Below are 22017 nucleotides of genomic sequence, written 5' to 3' on the forward strand. Positions count from 1 at the left end.
CCAAATAAATAAAAAAAACGGTCGTACAAGAACAAAAGAGAACGAAAAATCATGCCCCCATGGACCGAGGGTGGGCCTTTGCTAAGATTTAATTCTGCAGAAAACAAAATGTTTTGTACGTGGTGTTTACAAAACAAAGTAGAACATGAGCTGCTGATGTCATCTGCGAGATTAATATGTTGAAGAATAAAATAAAATATAATCCTTTTAATGTCATTTGTTCTCTAACTATGATCATCTTGATGTGTATTCTCCTACAGTAGCACATGCATGTATCTATAGTGTAGAATCAGCATGCAGCACCTTGCAAATGACAAGTGGTCAAATTAGAAAAAAACATTTTGGGCCATTAAAATATTGTTCGGGCTTGCAAAATTATTATACTGGGAGGCCCGAAGGGCCTGTGCTTCACAAAGTTTTTCGTGAAGACTGTATAAGTTTTTATGTGCTTTTGACCACACCCAGCCTGTTTATTTAAGAAAGAAGTATAACAATTATGCTTATAGGGTTGTGGTTGAGTTATCTCCAAGCCATCTTTCAAATTGTCATTGTCATCTTGTACTTTATACTATTACAAATACACATTACTTTAGGCGTGTAAAGCGTATTTACATTCGCGAATGGGTAATTGTACGCCTGATTTTAAACTTTAATGCGTATTTGGTAAAATTTAATGAGTATTTACGCTGATACGCACCTTATCTGGAACTCTGTGATATACAATAGCTGTGCACACCTACAAGTAGTTTGATTACTACTACCACATTGATAAAAACTCAAAAGTGAAGGTGAAAAATATGGTCTAAACCTCTTGCATTATTTTGAAAATCAAGACAGTTTTAGTCTTTTTTTTTATCGCCTGTTGTCCATCGTCTTTCCGTCCGTCTGTCCATCTGTAAACTTTTTACATTTTTGACTTCATCTCCAGAACCACTGGGCAAATTGCAAACAAACTTGGCAAAAAGCATCCTTGGGCGGAGGGCTTTTAAGTTTGTTCATATGAAGACCATACCCCCCTTCAAAGGGGAGATAATCACAAAAATACAAAAAAGGGTTGCAATGGATTATTTTAAAATCTTCTTCTCAAGAACCACTGGGTCAGAAGATCTTAAATTTACATGAAAGCTTCCTGACATTGTGCAGATTTAAGTTTGTTAAAATCATAAAATCATGTCCCCCGGGGGAATTGCGGAGCCACAATAGCGGATCAAAGTTTTACATTCAAATATACAGAGAAAATATAATTAAGAATCTTTGGGCCAAAGAAGTTTACATTTACGTGAAAGCTCGTGACATAGTGCAGATTCATTTTTGTTAGCATCATGGCCCCAGGGGGTAGGGTTGGGCCACAATAGGAGATCAAAGGTTTACATACAATTATATAGGGAAAATCTTCTCAAGAACCACAGTGCCAGAAAAGTTTACATTTACATGAAAGCTTCCTGACATAGTGCAGATTCAAGTTTGTAAAAATCATGGCCCCAGGGGGTTAGTTGGGGCCACAATAGGGATGTAAGTTTTACATGCGAAAATAAAGGGAATATTTTTAAATATGGGCCAAGGTGAGTGGTGTGGCCCATGGGCCTCTTGTTAATTCATTATCCCCTCAAAATTTATTGCTAGAGTGGATTTAGTAATGGAACTGTTCGTGTGTGAGTGTAAATATGTGTGTGTATATAACACTGAGCTTGTAGACACTCTAAAGGCCACATTTTTTGCTAGATTTATTTGATACTTTACATGTAGGGCTGTCATGGTTCCAAAAGATTTCGGGGTAATTGGTTTAGGATTTGGGTATTTTGAGTAGGGTCTATATGTGTAGTTTAGAATTTTAATATACAACTTAGAATCAGAAAGCTTTATTTGTATATAGTTGCCCTATCTGTACTCGTCAGAGTTCTGTTACTGCAGAGTACTAATCACAGACGTGGACTCGGATTTAGGGTTCTAGAAACAGCATTGTCATTTCTACTTATTTCCATTCCATGCTTTTGATGTAAATGTTTTGTCATTGATGATGTTGATCCTGTGTTATATTTTTAATGTGTATGACATGTCCTGCATCCCGTCATTGTTTAGTCCTCGATGTGACAGAAAATCAGACTAAAACCACACCTGTGGTTTTCATTTATTTCAGGGACCTGTTGCAGCCCTATTCACATGTAGCTTTGTTATCAAGAAAGGAAAAATCCTATTGATTTTGGGGTCCAAAGGTCAAGGTCACTACAGGACTTGATAGAAAAGGCTTGTAGACACTCTACTGGCCACAATTTTATTGATTTATTTAATGCTTCACGTGTAGCTTTGTTACAGAGAGGAAGAATCTTATTGATTTTGGGGTCAAAGTCAATATGGGACTTAATTTACTGATTGCCTACATTACGAGGGGATGCCCTGCTTTGTGGAGCTTTTGTTTGATGTTTAACTATTTTTGAGTCTATCTATCAAAGAAAAAATAACACAAATATGGTTAAACCTCGATGGAATCGAGAACAAACTTTGAGATATTTGAGGATTTGAGATTACGAGGGTAAAATACTTAAAGAGTAAGTGGTTGGGACTTCTGAATCACTTCGACATATCCATGGTATTCGAGATATCAGTGTTTGAGATAACGAAGTTCATCTGTACTTTACATTCTTGATGTGTTAGGTTTTAAATTTTAAAAAAAATGTATTGCAATACTGAGTATTGATAGACATAAGATTGTATTGAAAAAAATTATTTCAATATACAGTCCTAGTGGTCAGGAGAATGGAATCCCCATGCAGTTTTTAGGACAAAGACCCAAGAAGAAGGAAAGATCTATGGGGACCAGACAAAGTGATATGTTTGTAAGAATATTTTTTTTGAGAGAGAGAGTCCTTAAATGTGTGCAAAGTCATAAATTGTAAGTGATACCTGCAGAACTGTACCTCTCTGAGAAATATTGGGACAGATCAGAAAGCTACAGATCCACCCCTTGTAAAAACCTTCAATTTATGACAAACACAAAAATGTGCATGGTTAGTAACTTATGGTTGTATTCTTGTATTGTCGTGTCATAAATTTAGTATAAAAAAATTCCTAACATATTTTCTTACTGTATTTGTGATCAAACATATCTTCAAATGTTCAGTAAAGCCCCATACAAACTGAAATTCACAGCTTCAAATGATTTTGTTCGTTGATGTAGCCAATTTAGGTAGCTGGTCAATTCGAATCCTGTTGCTATTGGTATCTATTCACATTATTATGTTCCCCAAACGAAGTTTGGGAACATATTGTTTTTACTCTGTTTCTTATTATTATTATTATGTCTCCGAACAATTATGTCTCCGAACACAAAGTGTCGGAGACATATTGTTTTCGCTCCGTTTCTTATTAGGGTCTTCCGTTCTTCACGGAAGACCTTGTAGTGATTCTACTGTTTCTTATTATACCCCCCGCAACAAGTTGTGGGGGGGTATACTGGAATCTGGTTGTCCATCTGTCTGTCCGTCCGTCCGTCTGTAGACGCAATGGTTTCCGGGCTCTAAAACATTATCCTTTCCACCTACCGTCACCATATCATATATATGGACTACCCATGGGATGAAGATGTTCCCTATCGATTTTTGGTCAAAGGTCAAGCACACTGGACATCGAAGTAGCAATATGGTTTCCGGGCTCTAAAGCATTTTCCTTTCCACCTACCGTCACCATATCATACATATGGACTACCCATGGGATCAAGATGTTCCCTATCGATTTTGGGGTCCAAAGGTCAAGTGCACTGGACATGGAAGTAGCAATATGGTTTCCGGGCTCTAAAGCATTATCCTTTCCACCTACAGTCACCATATCGTACATATGGACTACCCATGGGATGAAGATGTTCCCTATTGATTTTGGGGTCCAAAGGTCAAGCGCACTGGACATGGAAGTAGCAATATGGTTTCCGGGCTCTAAAGCGTTATCCTTTCCACCTACAGTCACCATATCGTACATATGTACTACCCATGGGATGAAGATGTTCCCTATTGATTTTGGTGTCAAAAGGTCAAAGGTCGAGCGCACTGGACATCGAAGTAGCAATATGGTTTTCGGGCTTTAAAGCGTTATCCTTTCCACCTACAGTCACCATATCATACATATGGACTACCAATGGGATGAAGATGTTCCCTATTGATTTTGGGGTCAAAAGGTCAAAGGTCAAGCGCACTGGACATCGAAGTAGCAATATGGTTTTCGGGCTTTAAAGCGTTATCCTTTCCACCTACAGTCACCATATCATACATATGGACTACCCATGGGATGAAGATGTTCCCTATCGATTTTGGGGTCAAAAGGTCAAAGGTCAAGCGCACTGGACATCGAAGTAGCAATATGGTTCGGTTTGTCATGCCATTTGTTTTTTACGCTCAGAAAAGTAGTTTATACCTATTACGAACACCCTTTGGGAGATTGGGGTAAGCGGGGGGTATTCTTAGTGAGCATTGCTCACAGTACCTCTTGTTATTATTAAGGTCTTCCGTTCTTCACGGAAGACCTTATAGTGATTCTACTGTTTCTTCTTATTTATTTTTTTTTTTTTGGACCAAATTTTGTGCAGGAGTTTTCTCGAAAACTATGCAGTGGTTTTCAGTGAAACTTTCAGGAAAAATGCATTATATTATGAACTTTGTTTATCACAAAGAAAATTGGGAAAATTCCATTTCGGTTCCAAGTTATGGACAATTTCCTGATTTTCAAATGGAACTTTGTCCGCGAGTGATATACAGGAAGGGCTAAAGATATGAACTGGAGACTTATTAGAGATGATAGAACATGACTTATAGATTACCAGAATCACTATTTCGTACGTCGTCATCACTTACGGTCGCTACCGGAAGCGAATTTAAAAAATGGATTTTTTCAACTTTTTTGTTTTTTAATGTTTTTCTTTGATAAAGGTAAGATAAATAGACTCTTTATAGAATGCTGAATATGATATTTGTTTTTAAATTGATCAAACCAAACTCTAGATATTCGTAATTTTCATTTTGAAGCGATGGTCCTCGCTAGCCTAATGGTTAGCGTAGTGGATTTTCATGCGGGCGACCCGGGTTCAATCTCCAGTATTACTTGAATATTTTTTTCCCACTTTATAACAAATGAAGAATTTAAGGTTATCTACTGGACACGGAAAGAACGGAAGACCTTCTTGTTGCCATGGCAACAAGTTTCTAGTTATTATTCTTTTTCTCCGGTAGTGTTCTCAGAAACTACAAAAGGGATCGATATGAAACTTTCCAGGATGATAGTATAGCGTTTGTAGATGTGCATAGTGATAGTCATTTTGTCTGCACGTGCACTGCAATTTTGGTACAAAAAATGGAAAATCAGAATATTAAAGGGATCGATATGAAACCTAAATAGAATGGTAGTATATCATTTGTAGATATGAAAAATGATAGTTATTTTGTCTGCACGCGCACATATGCGTGTGCATTACAAAATTTGTACACTTTGGAATCAGTCTAACTTTTTTGTTGTTCATTGAAATGGCTTGATATTCATATCATAGGTAGATATTGAGACCCTTAACTGATCTGCATGGTCAAAATTACCAATTTGTACGCGCATGCACGTGCGCTTCATTTTGATTGGATAGTACTAAAACCTTTGTAACTATCTTATTTATGAAACGAATGAGATGATATTCACAGCATACGTAGACAATATGTGTATCTATATATTGGTGTAGCAAAAACTGCCAACGTGCATGCGCGTGCATCGTTTTACAAATGTTCATTTTTGAAAGGATGATAACGTTTTTGTTTTTCCATCAACTTCTATTGATATTAGGGGTTTAGATGTGTCTTGGTACTCCTTACAAATTGCTGTGGTTAGAATTACTGCTCAGCACGTGCATGCACGTGTGCTGAATTCTGATTGGACGATTTTAAAATCGCTATAACTTCCTTAAATTTGATGGAAACATTATGAAATTCATACTGTAGGTATATGATACAAATGCCTGTTGAACGACATAAAAAAAATTCGGAATCATACACGCGTGCGCGTGTATGTACACGCAACGCTTTCTTTCATTTCTTGGTACTGAAATGACCATATTGAACGTACTACATGTAATTAAAGGCTAAAATAAAATGATTTTTTGCTATAGATTCACAAGAACATCACTTCTTAATTGGGGGAGGTTTGGGGAACATATGTAACGTCCCCGTTACAATTAGAACTAGTTCATTATAAGTTATGCATTCAGTCTTCATGTATTATGAACATGAATAATTAATAGAAATTAAAAAAGATATAATTTATCTAAAGGTAAAATAAGCTCTTGATTAGGGCTATTCCAGAAATAAATACATGGGGGGGGGGGGGGGGGGGGGGCTTTTGTATATACCAAGCACCCATTAAAAAAAATTGCCCCATGACCCATCAAATTAAAATAATTCATTTTACAATGACCCATCTAATTAAAAAAAAAAGAACTTAACCAGACCCACCACAAAAATATTTTAAAAAATGAAAACAGTACAAATCTCGCAATGTTTTCGGGACAAACATTCTAGTAGTGAGCGCAGGCTCGTACTGCGAGCTCTAATGACTAAAGCGCGGGGAAATAATCTGAGCTAAATCTCAACCTCTAACAAGGGATATTTTTTTGACACCGATCCCAAAAGTCCCTTGTCAAAAATGGCCGAGATCTCGCCAAGTCACACCTTGGAATATGATTGTGAACTTAAGCAGAATATCATCCTAATCTTGTCGTCTCCTAGCTCCAAAATTTAGTGCACCATTAGGCGAAATGTTTAACGGAGTGCAATGTTTATGAAAGGCAGGCTAAGATGATGTGTGATGTCATGTCTACGTTTTGATGTACGTCATAATAAGGCAGACAATGACGGATCTAAATACGTACTTGTTAAAAGTCATACTACCGGGACATTATTATTATGTGAACATTAAAATACTAAATTCTCAATAGGAATTTATTATTCTAACCAACAACAAAAAAAGAAAAACTGAGACTAACTTCTTAAAAACTGTTAGAATATGTGAGGGATCACAGGTACTGAATTAGTGGTATTTAAAAAATTACAAAAAATCGATTGGATTGAAAACATTTTTTTAAAATCTTTGGTTTTTTTCCCGTGACTAAAAATAACAAGTGCTTCAATCCATTTCCTTTTAACATGTCTGGTAATGCAAACCACGATGACACCCCCCCCACCCCCCCACCCCACCCCTCCCTCATGATAACCAACCCCATGCCACTTGCTAAATAAATTAACGACTGAAAAATCCTTAATTCTAGTTTTGTAAATTGATCTTAATTAATGTATCCTCACAACAACAGCATTCCAGGAGAGGGGCTGAAATTAATGATGTTGCAATTTTATTCAATGATTATATGTGAATGCTGAAATATTTCTTCATTGTGTTACAACTAGGATTGTGTACAATATTATAAAACTTGTTCTAATTTTCTCTTTTAGAACATACCATTGCAACAAGGGTTAGGGTATGCCAAATAGTTGAATTTATCGATTTATTTTTAAATTTTCATGATATATTGAAATGCGTTTTGTGTTCAAAGACAGTGCTGTTTAAACATAGTTTTACAAACTTGAAAGGTTTGGGCATTTTTATCATACAATTAGTAACTTGAAAAGATTGAGAGTAGAAAAAAGGAAGTAGAGGCCGAGAACATACAGTTCAGAACAGGTCGTGCATCAAAGTTTAAGCAAGTCACAGTGAAGGCAGCAGAAATAAAATGTATATATACTATATAGCATAAAAATATTTAAATCACATTCATGTATACATGTTTTAATGATTTTTAATATAAAACCCTGGGATAAAATTCATGTAATGAGTATTTTGCAAATAGATATTGTTTAAATTGAACCTGATCAAAACATGAACATTACAAAATATGTACATATATGAAGCTGCCCTCGCTCAAACGGTAGCAGTCAACATATTAGTCAATGACACGGTAATGCCTGTGCAACATTGTATCACAGTAGTTCTGAAGAAACGATGTCACGTCAACAATCAAAGGCATCTATGACGGGAATGTTGGAAAGATTGGGAGTCCAAGCGATGCTATTATCATGAAATGGGTATGGATATGTTTTTCCACGAATCGTTCGTCTTCTACAGTTCTAATGCCAGTAGTAATGGAGCCCCCGCCCGGAGGCCTCTATATCACCATCACAGACTGATAAATATAACGCATCGGTACCCTCGCATAAATCAACCAAGGTTTACCTATTTTTATTAGAAAACGGAATACCTATTGGTTTCAAAATATTTCCAAAATCGATGCACTGTAAACTGTAATAATCTACAGAACAGAGTTCGCCGCCATCACGTCCCAACGGACCCTACTAAACGCACCTCTAATTTGAAGAGTGCCGTAATGGAAAGTTATGCGCCGCAAAGAGCGACAACTCGAATAGTTCTATGTTACTTCCGATTTCGAAAGCACGTTTTCAATTTTCCCTCCGACGTTTTGTAACCAACACGAAAAGAGCGACAGTAAAAATATTCTGAAAACTCAACATCCACGTGGCACAAAATTAAAAAAAAAAAACAATAGAAACTACACATAATAAATATTTTTTAACAGTCCAACCACGGACCAAATAAAATATGAAAAAATACGACTACCCACACAAAAAAATATCGTTTACCGCCCGACCCCCCCCCCCCCCCACCCCCCCCCCCCCCCCCATTTGATCATTACTGGAACAGCCCTTATTGAAACTGCTACAAAAGCCTACTCTGGACCCTTACGCTCGTGTGGCAGGGATAGGGACTGGATCAGACTTATGAAAGCTGTGTAGCTGTGAGTTTACCTATTAAATGATTATTATTTAACTGAACTGGGATGATTTATTATTTAAAATATCTAACTAAGAATATTTGAGGGAATATTAGTTCTCATCTAGACTGTATTGTGTCGTATTGAAATGAACTGGAATTCAAATTGACATGCCACCTAACATGGCTACGTCAACGAACGAAATCATTAAAAGCTGTGAGTTTTCGGATAGTATAGGGCTTTAATGAACATTTGAAGATATATTTAAACACAAGTACTGTAGGAAAATATGTTAGGAATTTTTATGCCCCCGAGATCAAAGATCGGGGGCATATTGTTTCATTCTGTCTGAAACTTTAACCTTGCTAATAACTTTTGAACATTAAGTGCTAAAGCTATGATATTTCACATGAGTATTCCTTGTGACAAGACCTTTCAGTGGGTACCAAAATTTCTGACCCTTGACCTTGGAGTTTGACCTACTTTTTGAAAACTTTAACCTTGCTATATTTCTTGTGACAAAATCTTTCTACTGGTACCAAGATATTTGTCCTTGTGACCTTGGCCATCTTTGGAATTGGGCATTATCGGGGGTATTTTTGTTTCACAAACGCATCTTGTTTGATATTAAATTTGTAAGAAGATGATGCAAGAATATAGTGATATAAAGCCTTAACCGTGCACATTTTTGTGTGTGCCCTAAATCGAAGGTTGTTATAAGGGGTGGATTTGTAGCTCTCTGATCTATCCCATTATTTTCTCAGAGAGCTACAGTTCTACAGCGATGTAAGTACATGCACTCCTGAGATTTTGTAGCTGTTTAAAATAAATCTTTAATTTATAGGAAAATGAGCATATTTCATAATGACATTAATTTACTGTAAATGTATTACATTTGGCTGTGTATTCTATTTAGCGCCTTTGGCGGAACGCAGCTTCCGATAAATCAAGTACATCGCTAAATGCCATTCGTAAATCTAGATGTTTAAAGTAATTCAGTAATGCGCTAAATCAAATCTACGCTAACTTGTTGAAAAAACGATTTCCACCAAATATCGTACACGCCAAATATAATACGTTTACAATATATTCTTAGCAGTATAGCCATTACGTGCATCTAATTAATATGGAAATTCAACGGGGTCAAAATTCTTTCTGTGTAACTGTAATTGATACTTGGTAAGAGAGCTGCTCCAATTCACAAATTCTTTGATTTGATTTCATTACTGTTATATAAACCAAGCATTTTATTATGTTTTTGTGTGGGGTTAAATTAGGAGTATATTTAATATATTTGTTTCAAACATCTGTTTGTTAAATTTAGTGGCATTTTTATGGCTTTGTGAATGTTTTACATACACAGGATATGGAGAGTAAGATGGAAGGGATTGAGTCACAGGGAGGATATGGGTCCGAGGATTACACCATCGCTCCAGTCGGCTCCCATCAAAGCTTTGCTGCCATGGCACGATGTGCTTCCACACCCTTTAATGAAAATCATGAGGTCTTACCCCAAATCCCAAACATGTCTACCATACAAGCCGAAAAAACGGCCAACAACACACCTTCACTGCCGATCCTGTCCAACACGGCAGGCAGTCAGGCAACTAATAGCTTTTTTCCTGATCAGCAGAATCTAAGGTATGTGCACATTGTTGTACACAAGAATCTGGTTTTAAGGTTAGATAAATAACTCTGTAAAAGTGTGAGCTAGAGACTCTAAAACCTAAACTAAACCTAAAAAAGTTTTTCATCGTTTTAAAGGGGCATGCACTGAAAATTTTTGGATTTTATTTTCCACAGTTTTAATGTTTACAATGCTTAACTAAGGTATTTCTAATGGTCAGCAAAAATTTGAATGTCAGTTTTTGAGTTACAATTGAGATACAGCAAACACAATTTTTATATATAGATTGCTTAATAAAAACTATCTTGTTTAAAATGAGATGTGACAAACATTAGAAGCTGTTTTATTGTGTTCAAGATTAACTTGTAAATTGAAAAATCTGCTTTAAACGAAACTTTTATTAGTATACTTTACCTTTGTAAACAAAAACTCCACTTTGCTGACCTTTAGTTAAGTATTTTGACTATTAAAAATGGGGAAATCTGAAAATTTTCAGCCTCTATAAAGGTGTCCCATTCCATGTAGAAAGTGTTTTGATTCATATTGAAAACCTTTCATTCTGTGTAAGAATTATTTCATGTGGGAAGCATTTTGTTAAAAAAAACCATGGTTTTGTGTACAAAGTGTTTTGAAAGCAAAAAAATTGATCTATTCAAATTGTATATTGGCTGGAATTGTGAAATGAAGATACCAACAAAAAATCCACCCAAGAAACAAAACATTAAGCTTAATTTGAAGTCGTATTCTAATCAGTTTCTATTAAATGTCCAGCTGATGTGGGGGGTTTAGGTGTGGAGGGTTGTTGGATTTACGGCTAAATAAGGTGTTTGAACATCTGGAACTGAATGATCAGACCCCAAACTGGAAGGAAGCAAAACATTGACATTTTTTATTTTGGATTGAATCGAGTCAGAAAGTAACAATTTGTGTTTCTTCAATTAGAAAGCCAAAAATGAATGACATAATACTCGAATAAAATTAATTGCATATTTATTCTTGTACACGGGGAACTTCAAAGAAAATTGTTTTGTGCACATCAGTAGCAATCAACCACATGCTTATTGTCCTGCCAAACAACCGTGAGCACTGAAGCGATGTGAGAATTCGACCACATGCTTATTGTCCGGCCAAACTACCGTGAGCATTGACGCGATGTGAGAATTCAATCGCATGCAATGACAGAATAAACAGTCTGACGGAATAAACATACAAACAGTAAAAGAAAACACGAGACGTGTATTACATTTGATTTGTTGCAAAATAAAATTTTCCCTACTTCTGAATTTCTTTTCACCACTTTGGATATAACTCGCCAGTCGTGAAAATGGCTTAGTCAACTTGATCGCTAGTTATTGCTACTGAAGGAAATTTTCATTTTGTAAGAATTGTTTTTGCTTTTCATTTACCCAAAAAGTATCTTGTATACCCAGAAATTGTTACAAAGAAATTGTTAGATAAACATTGATCATTGAAATAACACTGATACCACAATTAGAAAGGTGAAGATAACAAACAGTGATCAATCTCATAACTTCTATAAACAATTCAAAATACAATACAAAATACAGCATCTCTACCACATTACTAGAAAAGCTAGCTCACTAGCAAGACAGTATAAGTTCCCTCTTATACTGTCCGCTACAATATTCATGATACAGTCTATGCGAAAGTTTTTTGGACCACACAGGACATTCGGTCCTGTGTAATCAATGAACACACCGGACCGAACCAAATTTTGTCTGACCGAAAAACCTAATGTAAAAAGTGAAACACGTGAAAATGCAAAACCAAGGAAATGTATTTATTATACTAGTAATACTATACCAGGGATCCCTCCCGCATAATACTTTAGACGGTCCATGCGGTTTTAATCACATTTATGTATTTGGATTTGTGTGATATTTTTTACTTATAACAAACATTTAAATGACCCCACATCAAAATAGCAAAGCTCAAAACCAGACACTGAGACATCGGACATTCCGGTCTGGTGTAAAAAAAAAAAATGACGCATCGGACCTGAGGCATTGCACATCGGTCAGCTCCAACAGTCCGATGTCTTTCGCATAGACTGATGATATGCTAAGCATTTGCAATAAAATTGATTTGCCTAAAACATACTTAATATCAATATACTCTTGTAACATGAAAGGTGAAGATAATGAACAGGGATCAATCTCATAACTCCTATAAGCAAAACAAAATAGAGAGTTGGGCAAACACGGACACCTGGAAATACCAGAGGTGGGATCAGGTGCCCAGGAGGAGTAAGCAAAAGTATTTTATCAAATCATTCAAACGGGTTGATCTATCCATTAGTTGGTTAATGTATCTTATTATATACTTTCAGTTTCATCTCTTCTTTTTTCTTTAAAAGTTTGCGGGCATATATCATGATATATGCCTGGAAACATTCCGGCCTGCAAACATCATGTCACAATTAATACCCAAGCAAATATCTATGTTGTTAATTTTCAAATTTTTTGTGTTTTTCATCTTTTACTCAGTTAAACCAGTAAAGAAATTGTTGAAAATAAAATTATTGTTAGCTTCTAAATGAAATTAAAAGTATATAATAAAAAGGTTAAAGACTCTGTATGGGAAAATATGACAACCTCGTTTTTTGTCATGTTTAGAACAGTGTAGCTCTATAACAAGCATCACGCAGCAAATATTTTGTAGCAAAGAAAGTAAATATCTTTCTTTGGTTGAAAAAGCATGGTGAATATTTGAAAAAGGTATTGATCTATTACGACTGATTCATATTCCCCGTCAAGGCCTCATCGAAAGTAAGTGATTAAAAGCGTAAATCATGCGACTATTTCTGTGAGAATCTGCTTGAGTAATTAAACGGAGAACACACATCCAGTTTGTTTTGTTCATAAATAATTTTGCCAAATATATTTAATACACACCCCCATGTTTTGGCCTGAAAATTTAGGAAATATTACAGTTTGTGTGTACCATACTTGAGTATACCGACTACCTGTGAAGCAGAAGATGGCTAATGTGTGTGAAACATTTTATTTAAATGGTGTGAGAAGCATGTGAATCTTTTCCTGCAAACCATGTGAAAAGCCTGTAGAAAGCATATTATTTCATGTACAAAGTGTAACATATAAGAAATGTTTCGTTATTTGTAAGAAGCATATCTCGCATTGTTCCATGAGAGAAGTGTTTTCCATGTGAGAAGCATATCTTGCAATAAGTGTGTAACTGGTGCATTAGTATGTTTCAGTATCTAATATATCAGGAAGTTTGATTCGATCAAGTTGTATTAATTGTGTACATGTTTGAATGAGCAGAGGTAAAATTGTCCAAATCTTTGTGTGAATATTAGCCTTGTCCATGTCGTACATATATTGTGCACTTTGTTATGTTGCAGTCCTATTATGGAAGGAAGCAATGAGGAATCTGACCCAAGCAGTCAGTCTCACCATCACACCCAGCACAGTACCTCCCATCCTCAGAGCGCTAACAATGGTGCAACAGAACCAGCTCCTCCCACTCATACCCTGAAATCTGAGTCAGCAGGTGGAGACAATGACTTGAACCAGTCCACCCACATTATAGACACATCGGCCTATCATCCTCTCGGGGACGAACAGGACGTGGCCAACCAATCTGTGTACATCGACACCAGTAATCCATTCGATACCGAGACAGTGCGGCACATACTGAAGCAGCTTCCCACCCCCATCAAACTCCATCCCAGCTACCACGAGGTGCCCAGACAGATTCAGAGTATCATCTGTGGACTTAAAATCACACTAGGTCAGAGGAAATTTGTGAGCTTACTGAACTTTTTGATATACATACATGTAGCTTTATTAGTCCCCTACCAGTGAAATTGAGGGGACTATATAGGTTTTCCCTTTGTCCCTCTGTCTGTCCTATTTGGTTTTTCGCACTTATTTAAATCATGCTTTGATATAGGAAGCTGAAATTTATCATTTGGGTTACTACTGTATGTTTAAGTTTCAAGTTTGAATTTCATCACATTTGAATGATTTTTATGAGATGTACAGGGCTTTGTGCCGAATATACAGTCAAACCTTATTAAGATTCTGTCCGACGGAGAATGGAAAAAAGGTCACATATGACAGGTGGTCTCTTAATACAGGTTGCCTATTTTCCACAGTTAATGCATAAAATTTCGCAAATAATATACAGAAATAGTTTGTACAATGGAGAAAATAACTTTACATGTATTTGGAATTTATCCCAAAGAATATCAAGTATAATCTGTTTAAGAATGATAGAATTAGCATGCATTTCATGTTACACATTTACATGAGATTTAAATCTCATTTATGAACTGCATGTAAATTTTCTAAAACTTATAAACATTTTGTTGTAAAGAGTATTTATATATAGTTTACTTGTATAATAGTGGTAAGAAAGCAAGTGATGAAGTGTTGCGATTGACCCCGCACTTCTTAAAGTTTGTCGAAATTCGCACCTTCAAATACACTGGCCTTGATTTCCTGATCCTTGATTTTGTTTAATAAACAACAACTCGGGTTTTATCAATTAACCACACACTACCCTGCATGTTGACAGCTTGGGTATAATTGATTCAGAGGGCTGACTAAACAAGAACACAGCCGAATTGTACATTTTAAAATGAAAGCATTAGGGGCGATAATTCCCAGAATAGTCCAGGGTTCCAACTTCAACTGAATACCTTAGGGGCCAAGTGGGCCCCTGAATAAGAAATCCTGTTAGCCCACATGAAATTTTAGTAGCCCACACATATTATGAAATTGAATAACATGGGTTTTTTTTACAAGAAAAAAGAAACATCAGGTCACATTGCAATTTATTTAAAAAATTAAAATATCAATATTTAAATTCTGTTTCCTTCTCCGTAATTCTTTCAAATACCTCTCTCATTTCGTCAACCTAGCAACTTTATGATATTCGCGGCGTCTGACTTTAACACACGTTTCTTCAGACTTTTTATGTTATTTCAAAATTTCTCAGTTTTACAATACCGTCAAGTTTATAACTTTGGCAAGCTGTCACAACGATTGGACCTTTCGTGTCATGTTTTGTACACACAGCACGTCATCCCCTTTTTGCCGTCATCGAGCCATATTCTCCCCTTCTTTCCACTTTGGTTAATTGGAAGACGCTTTCTTTTCATTTGAAGTAACCCTTGCGTTGTTCAACTTCTGGTTTAAATACATTTTGGAAGGTTTGATACCCCAGGAATCATGAATGTCTCGCCAAGTGGCAAAACCTAAACCGGAAATTGAACTTCAATTGTAATAGGACTCGGATCGGTCGGAAAGAAAAATGTTGATCGGACAATTATGGTCACCAAGTGGGCGACGAGAAAGAAAATTTTGGGTGCCCACAAGCAAAGTTTAGTTGCCAATGCGAGTGGGTGAGCGATAATTTGGAACCCTGTAGTCGTGCTCAACAGAAATCGAAAGCAGGAATCGCGATGTAATCGAAAAATGTAGTCATTAAATAAAGGTAAAATTTCGTGAAATTACACAAAAAGGTTTTAAAAATCATAGTTGTTGGTCTCATCAGACAGGTGGTCGTTTAATACAGGTACAATATATAGGGTAATATCTTGGGGGGGGGGGGGGGGGGGGGGGGGGGGGGGGGTTATGGTCACATACGACAGTGAGTCACTTAATACAGTGGGTCGCTATGACGATTTTGACTGTAATACCACTTGGTTTTCCACATGAAAAATTTCATCATGGATTGTTTAAAAGGGCATTAACTGTGAAAGTAATATTACGGCAACCATTTTCTTCTCAAAATCTTTCAATAGCATAGGAATATATACAGTGCACTACACGAGTTTTATACACCCCAAAGTGGATAGATCTTGGTGGAAAAGCCATGGAGATCCTCCGTGTTCCACAGTGTGTGTTATTTGCGTATACACACAGCTTCCAGGAGCTTTGCTGTAGTCATGGGTGCCTTGCAGGTGGTGTGAAAATGTGCCACAGACTGAATAATCTTGATAGAGATGGAATTTTTAAAAGAAAAAATGTCAATATTACCACCACCCCGAAATATATAGCGTTTCCAACGATACCAAACTCTATTATGTTTTTGAGAAAACCTGGTTTTGAAAATTTTCCTTTTAATCTTCTGCTTCCTTTCTTCATTAAAATATTCTTAAATTCACTGTTTAATAATAATGCGTACTACAGGCAATTCCAGTTTTGAATGCAAATTAGTATATTTCAGTAAATGGAAAGCATACTACATGTGATGGGGATATTCAATAATTACCAATGTGCCTGCTTGCTCTCTCTCTCTCTCTCTCTCTCTCTCTCTCTCTCTCTCTCTCTGACAAAAGCGTGTTTAAGATACATAATTACTTTCATCATTTCATCATATTGTGTTAATATGCATCTTGTCAAATTAACTTGATTCACAATAGAAATTAGAGCAATACTGATGATTAACAAACTTAAATTTATCACGTAATCAATAGAAGCAAAAATGCAAATCAAATGATTTTTCACTAGTTAATTATATTTGACTCAGACTTGTGTTCAATGTTATTTGACAGAGATTTTCATAGAACATAGTTGGGGTCCCTTTCAGACCTAGAGCACCTTGTCACCCCCATTTTATGCTGGTGGTATGACTGATCACCGGTATGACTAATCTTGAGAGTATCTTTTGGATTTAGAAAGCTGATCGAGTAGAATTAGGCTGTTGTTGGCTTTGTAAACAAAACGCAAGAGGAAATCAAAAGTTAATGATAGGTTGTACCTCGGATGATTCAATTAGGCCTCATGCTGTGCACTAGAACCCAAAGTCAATTAAACTGACTATTGGACATAGAAATTCAAATCCTCATTATTGTAAGAGCTATCTATATCTGTTTTATACATGTACATAGATGTATTTTGCGTGTCATAAATATTTACAGGAATGGACATGTATGAAATCAAGGAAATAATTGGTAAAGGAGCATTTGCTAAGGTATACAGTGCTGCCAGATGCAGATCCTTCTGTAACACAGATATATTTGACTATGATGAACGCCTGGACTTCAATGATCATGAATCAACACTTGTTGCACTAAAGGTAAAACAAACTGATAAATACTGTGGTTATTAGTCCCCTGCCGACGAAGACGAGGGGACTTTAGGATTGTGCTCTGTCCGTCTGTCAGTCAGTCCAGTTTTCCACACTTTTTTTCTCTGTTCTTGCAGATATTCATTTGATATTTGGTATGTCGCTTTGCCCAGTTACAGATCAAGTTCGAATTTCGTCTCGATCCGTTGATTTTTCACTTCGTTATGGCCCTTGACTTAGAAAAATAGCATGAATAATCAGTTTTCCGGACTTTTTTTGGTTGTGCTTGCAGATATTCATTTGATATTTGGTACGTTGCTTTGTCATAACAAGTTACAGATGAAGATTGAATTTCGTCTTGGTCCGTTGATTTTTCACTTAGTTATGGCCCTTGAACTTAGAAAAATAGCATGAATTATCAGTTTTCCAGACTTTTTTTGGTTGTGCTTGCAGATATTCATTTGATATTTGGTACATTGCTTTTCCATAACAAGTTACAGATGAAATTCGAATTTCATCTTGGTCCGTTGATTTTCCATTAAGTTATGGCCCTTGGACGTAGAAAAATAGCATGAATTGTTACTTTACATCCAAGTTTCTTATCTCTGTAGATAAGAATTAAGAATACTACAGTCATTAAAACTTCTAGCACAGTAATACAACAATATAGCTAAATTATTCATGATCATCTACATGTCAGTTTATTGACTTGGTTAAAGACCTAAACCTAATTATAAATTTGTCTTTTTTCTTGGTCTAGTCTCTACTGGAATAGTAGTTGATTTCCAACCATTCCTATCCTGGTTCCCCAATTTTCTCTTTTACCATAACCTACATAATGAACTTTGAATATTGTTGTGGTACAGTCATTTTTGCAACCGATAGGGGACTATGTATTGCCATGCAATTTTCGCTCATTTTGTAATTGAGCAAGATCATGAAATAAAGCGATCAACAAAGTACAGTTTTATATGAGAGAAAAAAAACCAAAGGTCAGCTGCCCACAGATTTATGTGTTAATGAAATTGTTTGTACTCTAGCAAAACCAGGAAAGATTCCCAAGGAAATCAGCAAAACCACAGTAGTTAGTTTTTGTTCTGAAAGATACTTCAAACATATTACATCTTGTGGTGTACTGTTAACTTATTCCAGGTGTATATATGATTAATGTGCATTTTATTATGAAATACCGTAAATATTATCAATCCCCTACCTGTTTGAAAAACTGAAGGGGACTATAGGTTTCTTCTCTGTCGGTCAATCTGTCCCATTGGTTATCCAGACATTATTCCGTTTGTAGGTTTCTTCTCTGTCTGTCGGTCAATCTATCCCATTGGTTATCCAGACATTATTCCGTTCATATGAAACTTGCAGTGTAGTTTCAGTGTGGAAAAGTTTGAATTTCGTAACATTTAAAAATCACAAAAAATTTGTATTGTGTAAAATAATTGAAAGCTTATGATTATTGATGCATCATACAAAGTGTTTTAATGACTATGAAATTATATCTTGGTGTAATGAGCCACCTTAAGGGATGAAATCTCAACCATTTTAAAGATATTTGAAATGAAAACATGATGGGGGTTTGGATCGTTCCAGGGCACTTGCCCATCAGAATACTCAATGCAGGAATCTATATGCTTGTTTTGTTTGTGTTGTAAAGTTTGTATTTAATCAATCATTGACCTTTGTTTGAACTTTGTTTCAGGTTCAGAAGCCAGCCAATGTGTGGGAATTTTACATCTGTACAGAAATCCAGAAAAGACTACAGAAGCTGCAGGGAAATGTAAATGTGGTAAGTGCTTGTAAGAATAGATATAATATACATGTACCAATAACCCAAAATCCAAGGTAAAGAGGCCCTTAGATGATCAGAGGATGATAGAATTCAGGGTGAAAGGTCCGAGTCCAAGTTCAATTTGAATATTGTTCATCCTTCAGTTTTCTAAATCACAAAGATAACTGAAGGTAATATAAGGCCATAAAAAAATTAGTTATCTGTTTCTCAGCCCAGTTTTTCCAATGTTTGATGAGGGAGACATTTTCCCCGTTTTATCGTGAATAAGACTGACGAGGGAGGCTTATTTAAAAACATGATGACAAACGTATATCAAGGCTTGTATACATGATGACAAACGTACATCACAGCTTGTATATATGAAATAATAGCTCACAATAGGTGATTAAAGTTTTACATACTAATACATGTATATAGAACTTTTAAAAAAAATCTTCTCAAGAAGCATTGGGTCAAAGAAGTTTACATTTGCACAAAAGCTTCATCATATAGATATACATGTATCAGCACATCGCTGAAAGTATATGTCCCTTCTCCGCTTTTTTGTGGTGAAAAAATTTATTTCCCTACCTTGACCTTTGTAATTTTTGTATCTATAACTTTTACATTTGGTCGGGGGGAGGGGGGTGCCATCAATTGCACTCTACAATAATGCCCAAGGGTTAGGCAACCCATAAACTTGTTTGAAATCATTAACAATTGGCTATATATAATTCCCAATTGTTACCTAGCTCTTACATTTGGTAGCATAAAGAAGGAAAACTAGGCTATTCACCGATTGTGGTTGACCCCGTAAATGGAGATTATCAAAATTACTGGTTGAAAGGTGTATTAGAGTAAATTATTTTGGACAACAAAGTTTTTCATTCGGACAAGTGAAAGTTTTAGTGTACTTGCTCTAAGGGCAAGTGAGATAAAAAGTTAGTGTCTATCCCTGAATGTCTAGTTAATCTGTGTTTCAGCGCCATGCTATGATGTCAGTTGATAAGGGTTACTTCTACACAGATGCCAGCTGCCTTGTAACCGAGTACTGCCGACATGGATCATTACTGGTTAGTATTGTTGTAAATTACACACAATTGACATGGATCATTACTGGTTAGTATTAGGGCTGTGCGGTGCACCGAAAATTTCGGTGCACCGCGATTCATACCATTCGATTCGATGCACCGATTACAAATTCCGGATTTCGGTTCGGTTCGGTTTAGATTTTACTTACACCAAAACAACAAATATGGCATCCGAGTGATGTTGAAAACATGTGGAGTTTTATGCAACAGAGATTTAAATCACTACTGTGTTGAGAGTTAGCATTTTCACCACTCATATACCAACAGAATATGGTCCGTAAGATCATTGCAGTTTATCTTTACATGACATATAGCATTTCTGTCAGTGGTGGAATGAAATCAACATCGTAGGTAATGAAACAGATTTGACAGTTAATATGAGAGAAGTAAATCAACAAAGGAGAGATTTTCAAAGACTCTCAATTGATAGAATTATTGAATTTTTGCATATCAATGAAAACATTATCATATACATTTTAGATTCACTATAGATTTGTTTAATAATCCAAAACTTATGTAGCACATTAATATAACAAATTTTGATAGACTGTCAGTGTTTTCTTTTTTCTATCAAAGTTATAAAATGCCATTATAAATAGATATGATGTTTACAAATGACGACATATAGTTATATAACTTGAATAAAATAAAATCAAATATGCTACTCATTAAAATTGTTAATTTCTGTGGTGTCATTAGATAAATTGGACCTAACATGAACCGAATCGAAAATAACCGAACCGTGCTGTTCTGAATCGAAACCGAACCGAATCGAGCTAACCCTGAATCGTCCCAGCCCTAGTTAGTATTGTTGTAAATTACACACAATTGACATGGATCATTACTGGTTAGTATTGTTGTAAATTACACACAATTGACATGGATCATTACTGGTTAGTATTGTTGTAAATTACACACAATTGACATGGATCATTACTGGTTAGTATTGTAAATTACACACAATTGACATGGATCATTACTGGTTAGTATTGTAAATTACACACAATTGACATGGATCATTACTGGTTAGTATTGTTGTAAATTACACACAATTGACATGGATCATTACTGGTTAGTATTGTTGTAAATTACACACAATTGACATGGATCATTACTGGTTAGTATTGTTGTAAATTACACACAATTGAAGCAAATAGTATAGTAGTTTTACATAGAACCAGTAAGATAATGAGGCCAATAGACACTGAAGTTCAGGAAATGCTCCCATTTTTTTCTGAAATATTTTTGTTAGAAGGAAAATGCAGTTTTTATTTTATTAGCCTGTCGTAGAAAGTTGTGAAATGTTGCAAAATCTTTTTCAGGAGTTGGTGAATAAGTTTGCAGAGGTTAATAAGTCGCAGGAATTCCTGACGATGTACCTCACCATAGAGTTAATGTACATGGTGGAACAACTTCACAGCTGTCAGATCATTCACGGAGATCTGAAGCCAGACAATCTACTGGTCAAAGGATTGTGAGTAGTCAGGGATTATAGTCACTGGGATATACATATATTATAAGGATTTCATATATAATAGTTTGGATGCAGTAAAGAATACTGTATTTTAGAGGTGTGCGGTATTATCGGTGTACTGGTATTTTTCTGGTGCCTGTATGTACCGTGGTACACAAGGCAAAATACCGGTATATTCGAGTCTGA

General features: G+C 35.9%; 1 protein-coding gene across 2 annotated transcripts in view; it reads left to right on the forward strand.

Annotated features, from left to right (window-relative positions):
• LOC125658064 (mitotic checkpoint serine/threonine-protein kinase BUB1-like) overlaps positions 1-22017 on the forward strand; it is an 83444-nt gene that overhangs the window by 45498 nt on the left and 15929 nt on the right. For both annotated transcript variants that reach the window (XM_056150252.1, XM_056150253.1), the window contains exons 15-21: positions 2738-2834; positions 10164-10441; positions 13813-14201; positions 17341-17498; positions 19198-19284; positions 20250-20339; positions 21680-21831. In XM_056150252.1, coding sequence (XP_056006227.1) covers positions 2738-2834; positions 10164-10441; positions 13813-14201; positions 17341-17498; positions 19198-19284; positions 20250-20339; positions 21680-21831 — 1251 coding nt within the window. The remainder of the gene's footprint in view (positions 1-2737; positions 2835-10163; positions 10442-13812; positions 14202-17340; positions 17499-19197; positions 19285-20249; positions 20340-21679; positions 21832-22017) is intronic.

The sequence above is a fragment of the Ostrea edulis genome, chromosome 9 (genome assembly GCF_947568905.1).
Source record: "Ostrea edulis chromosome 9, xbOstEdul1.1, whole genome shotgun sequence".
Lineage (NCBI taxonomy): Eukaryota > Metazoa > Mollusca > Bivalvia > Ostreida > Ostreidae > Ostrea > Ostrea edulis.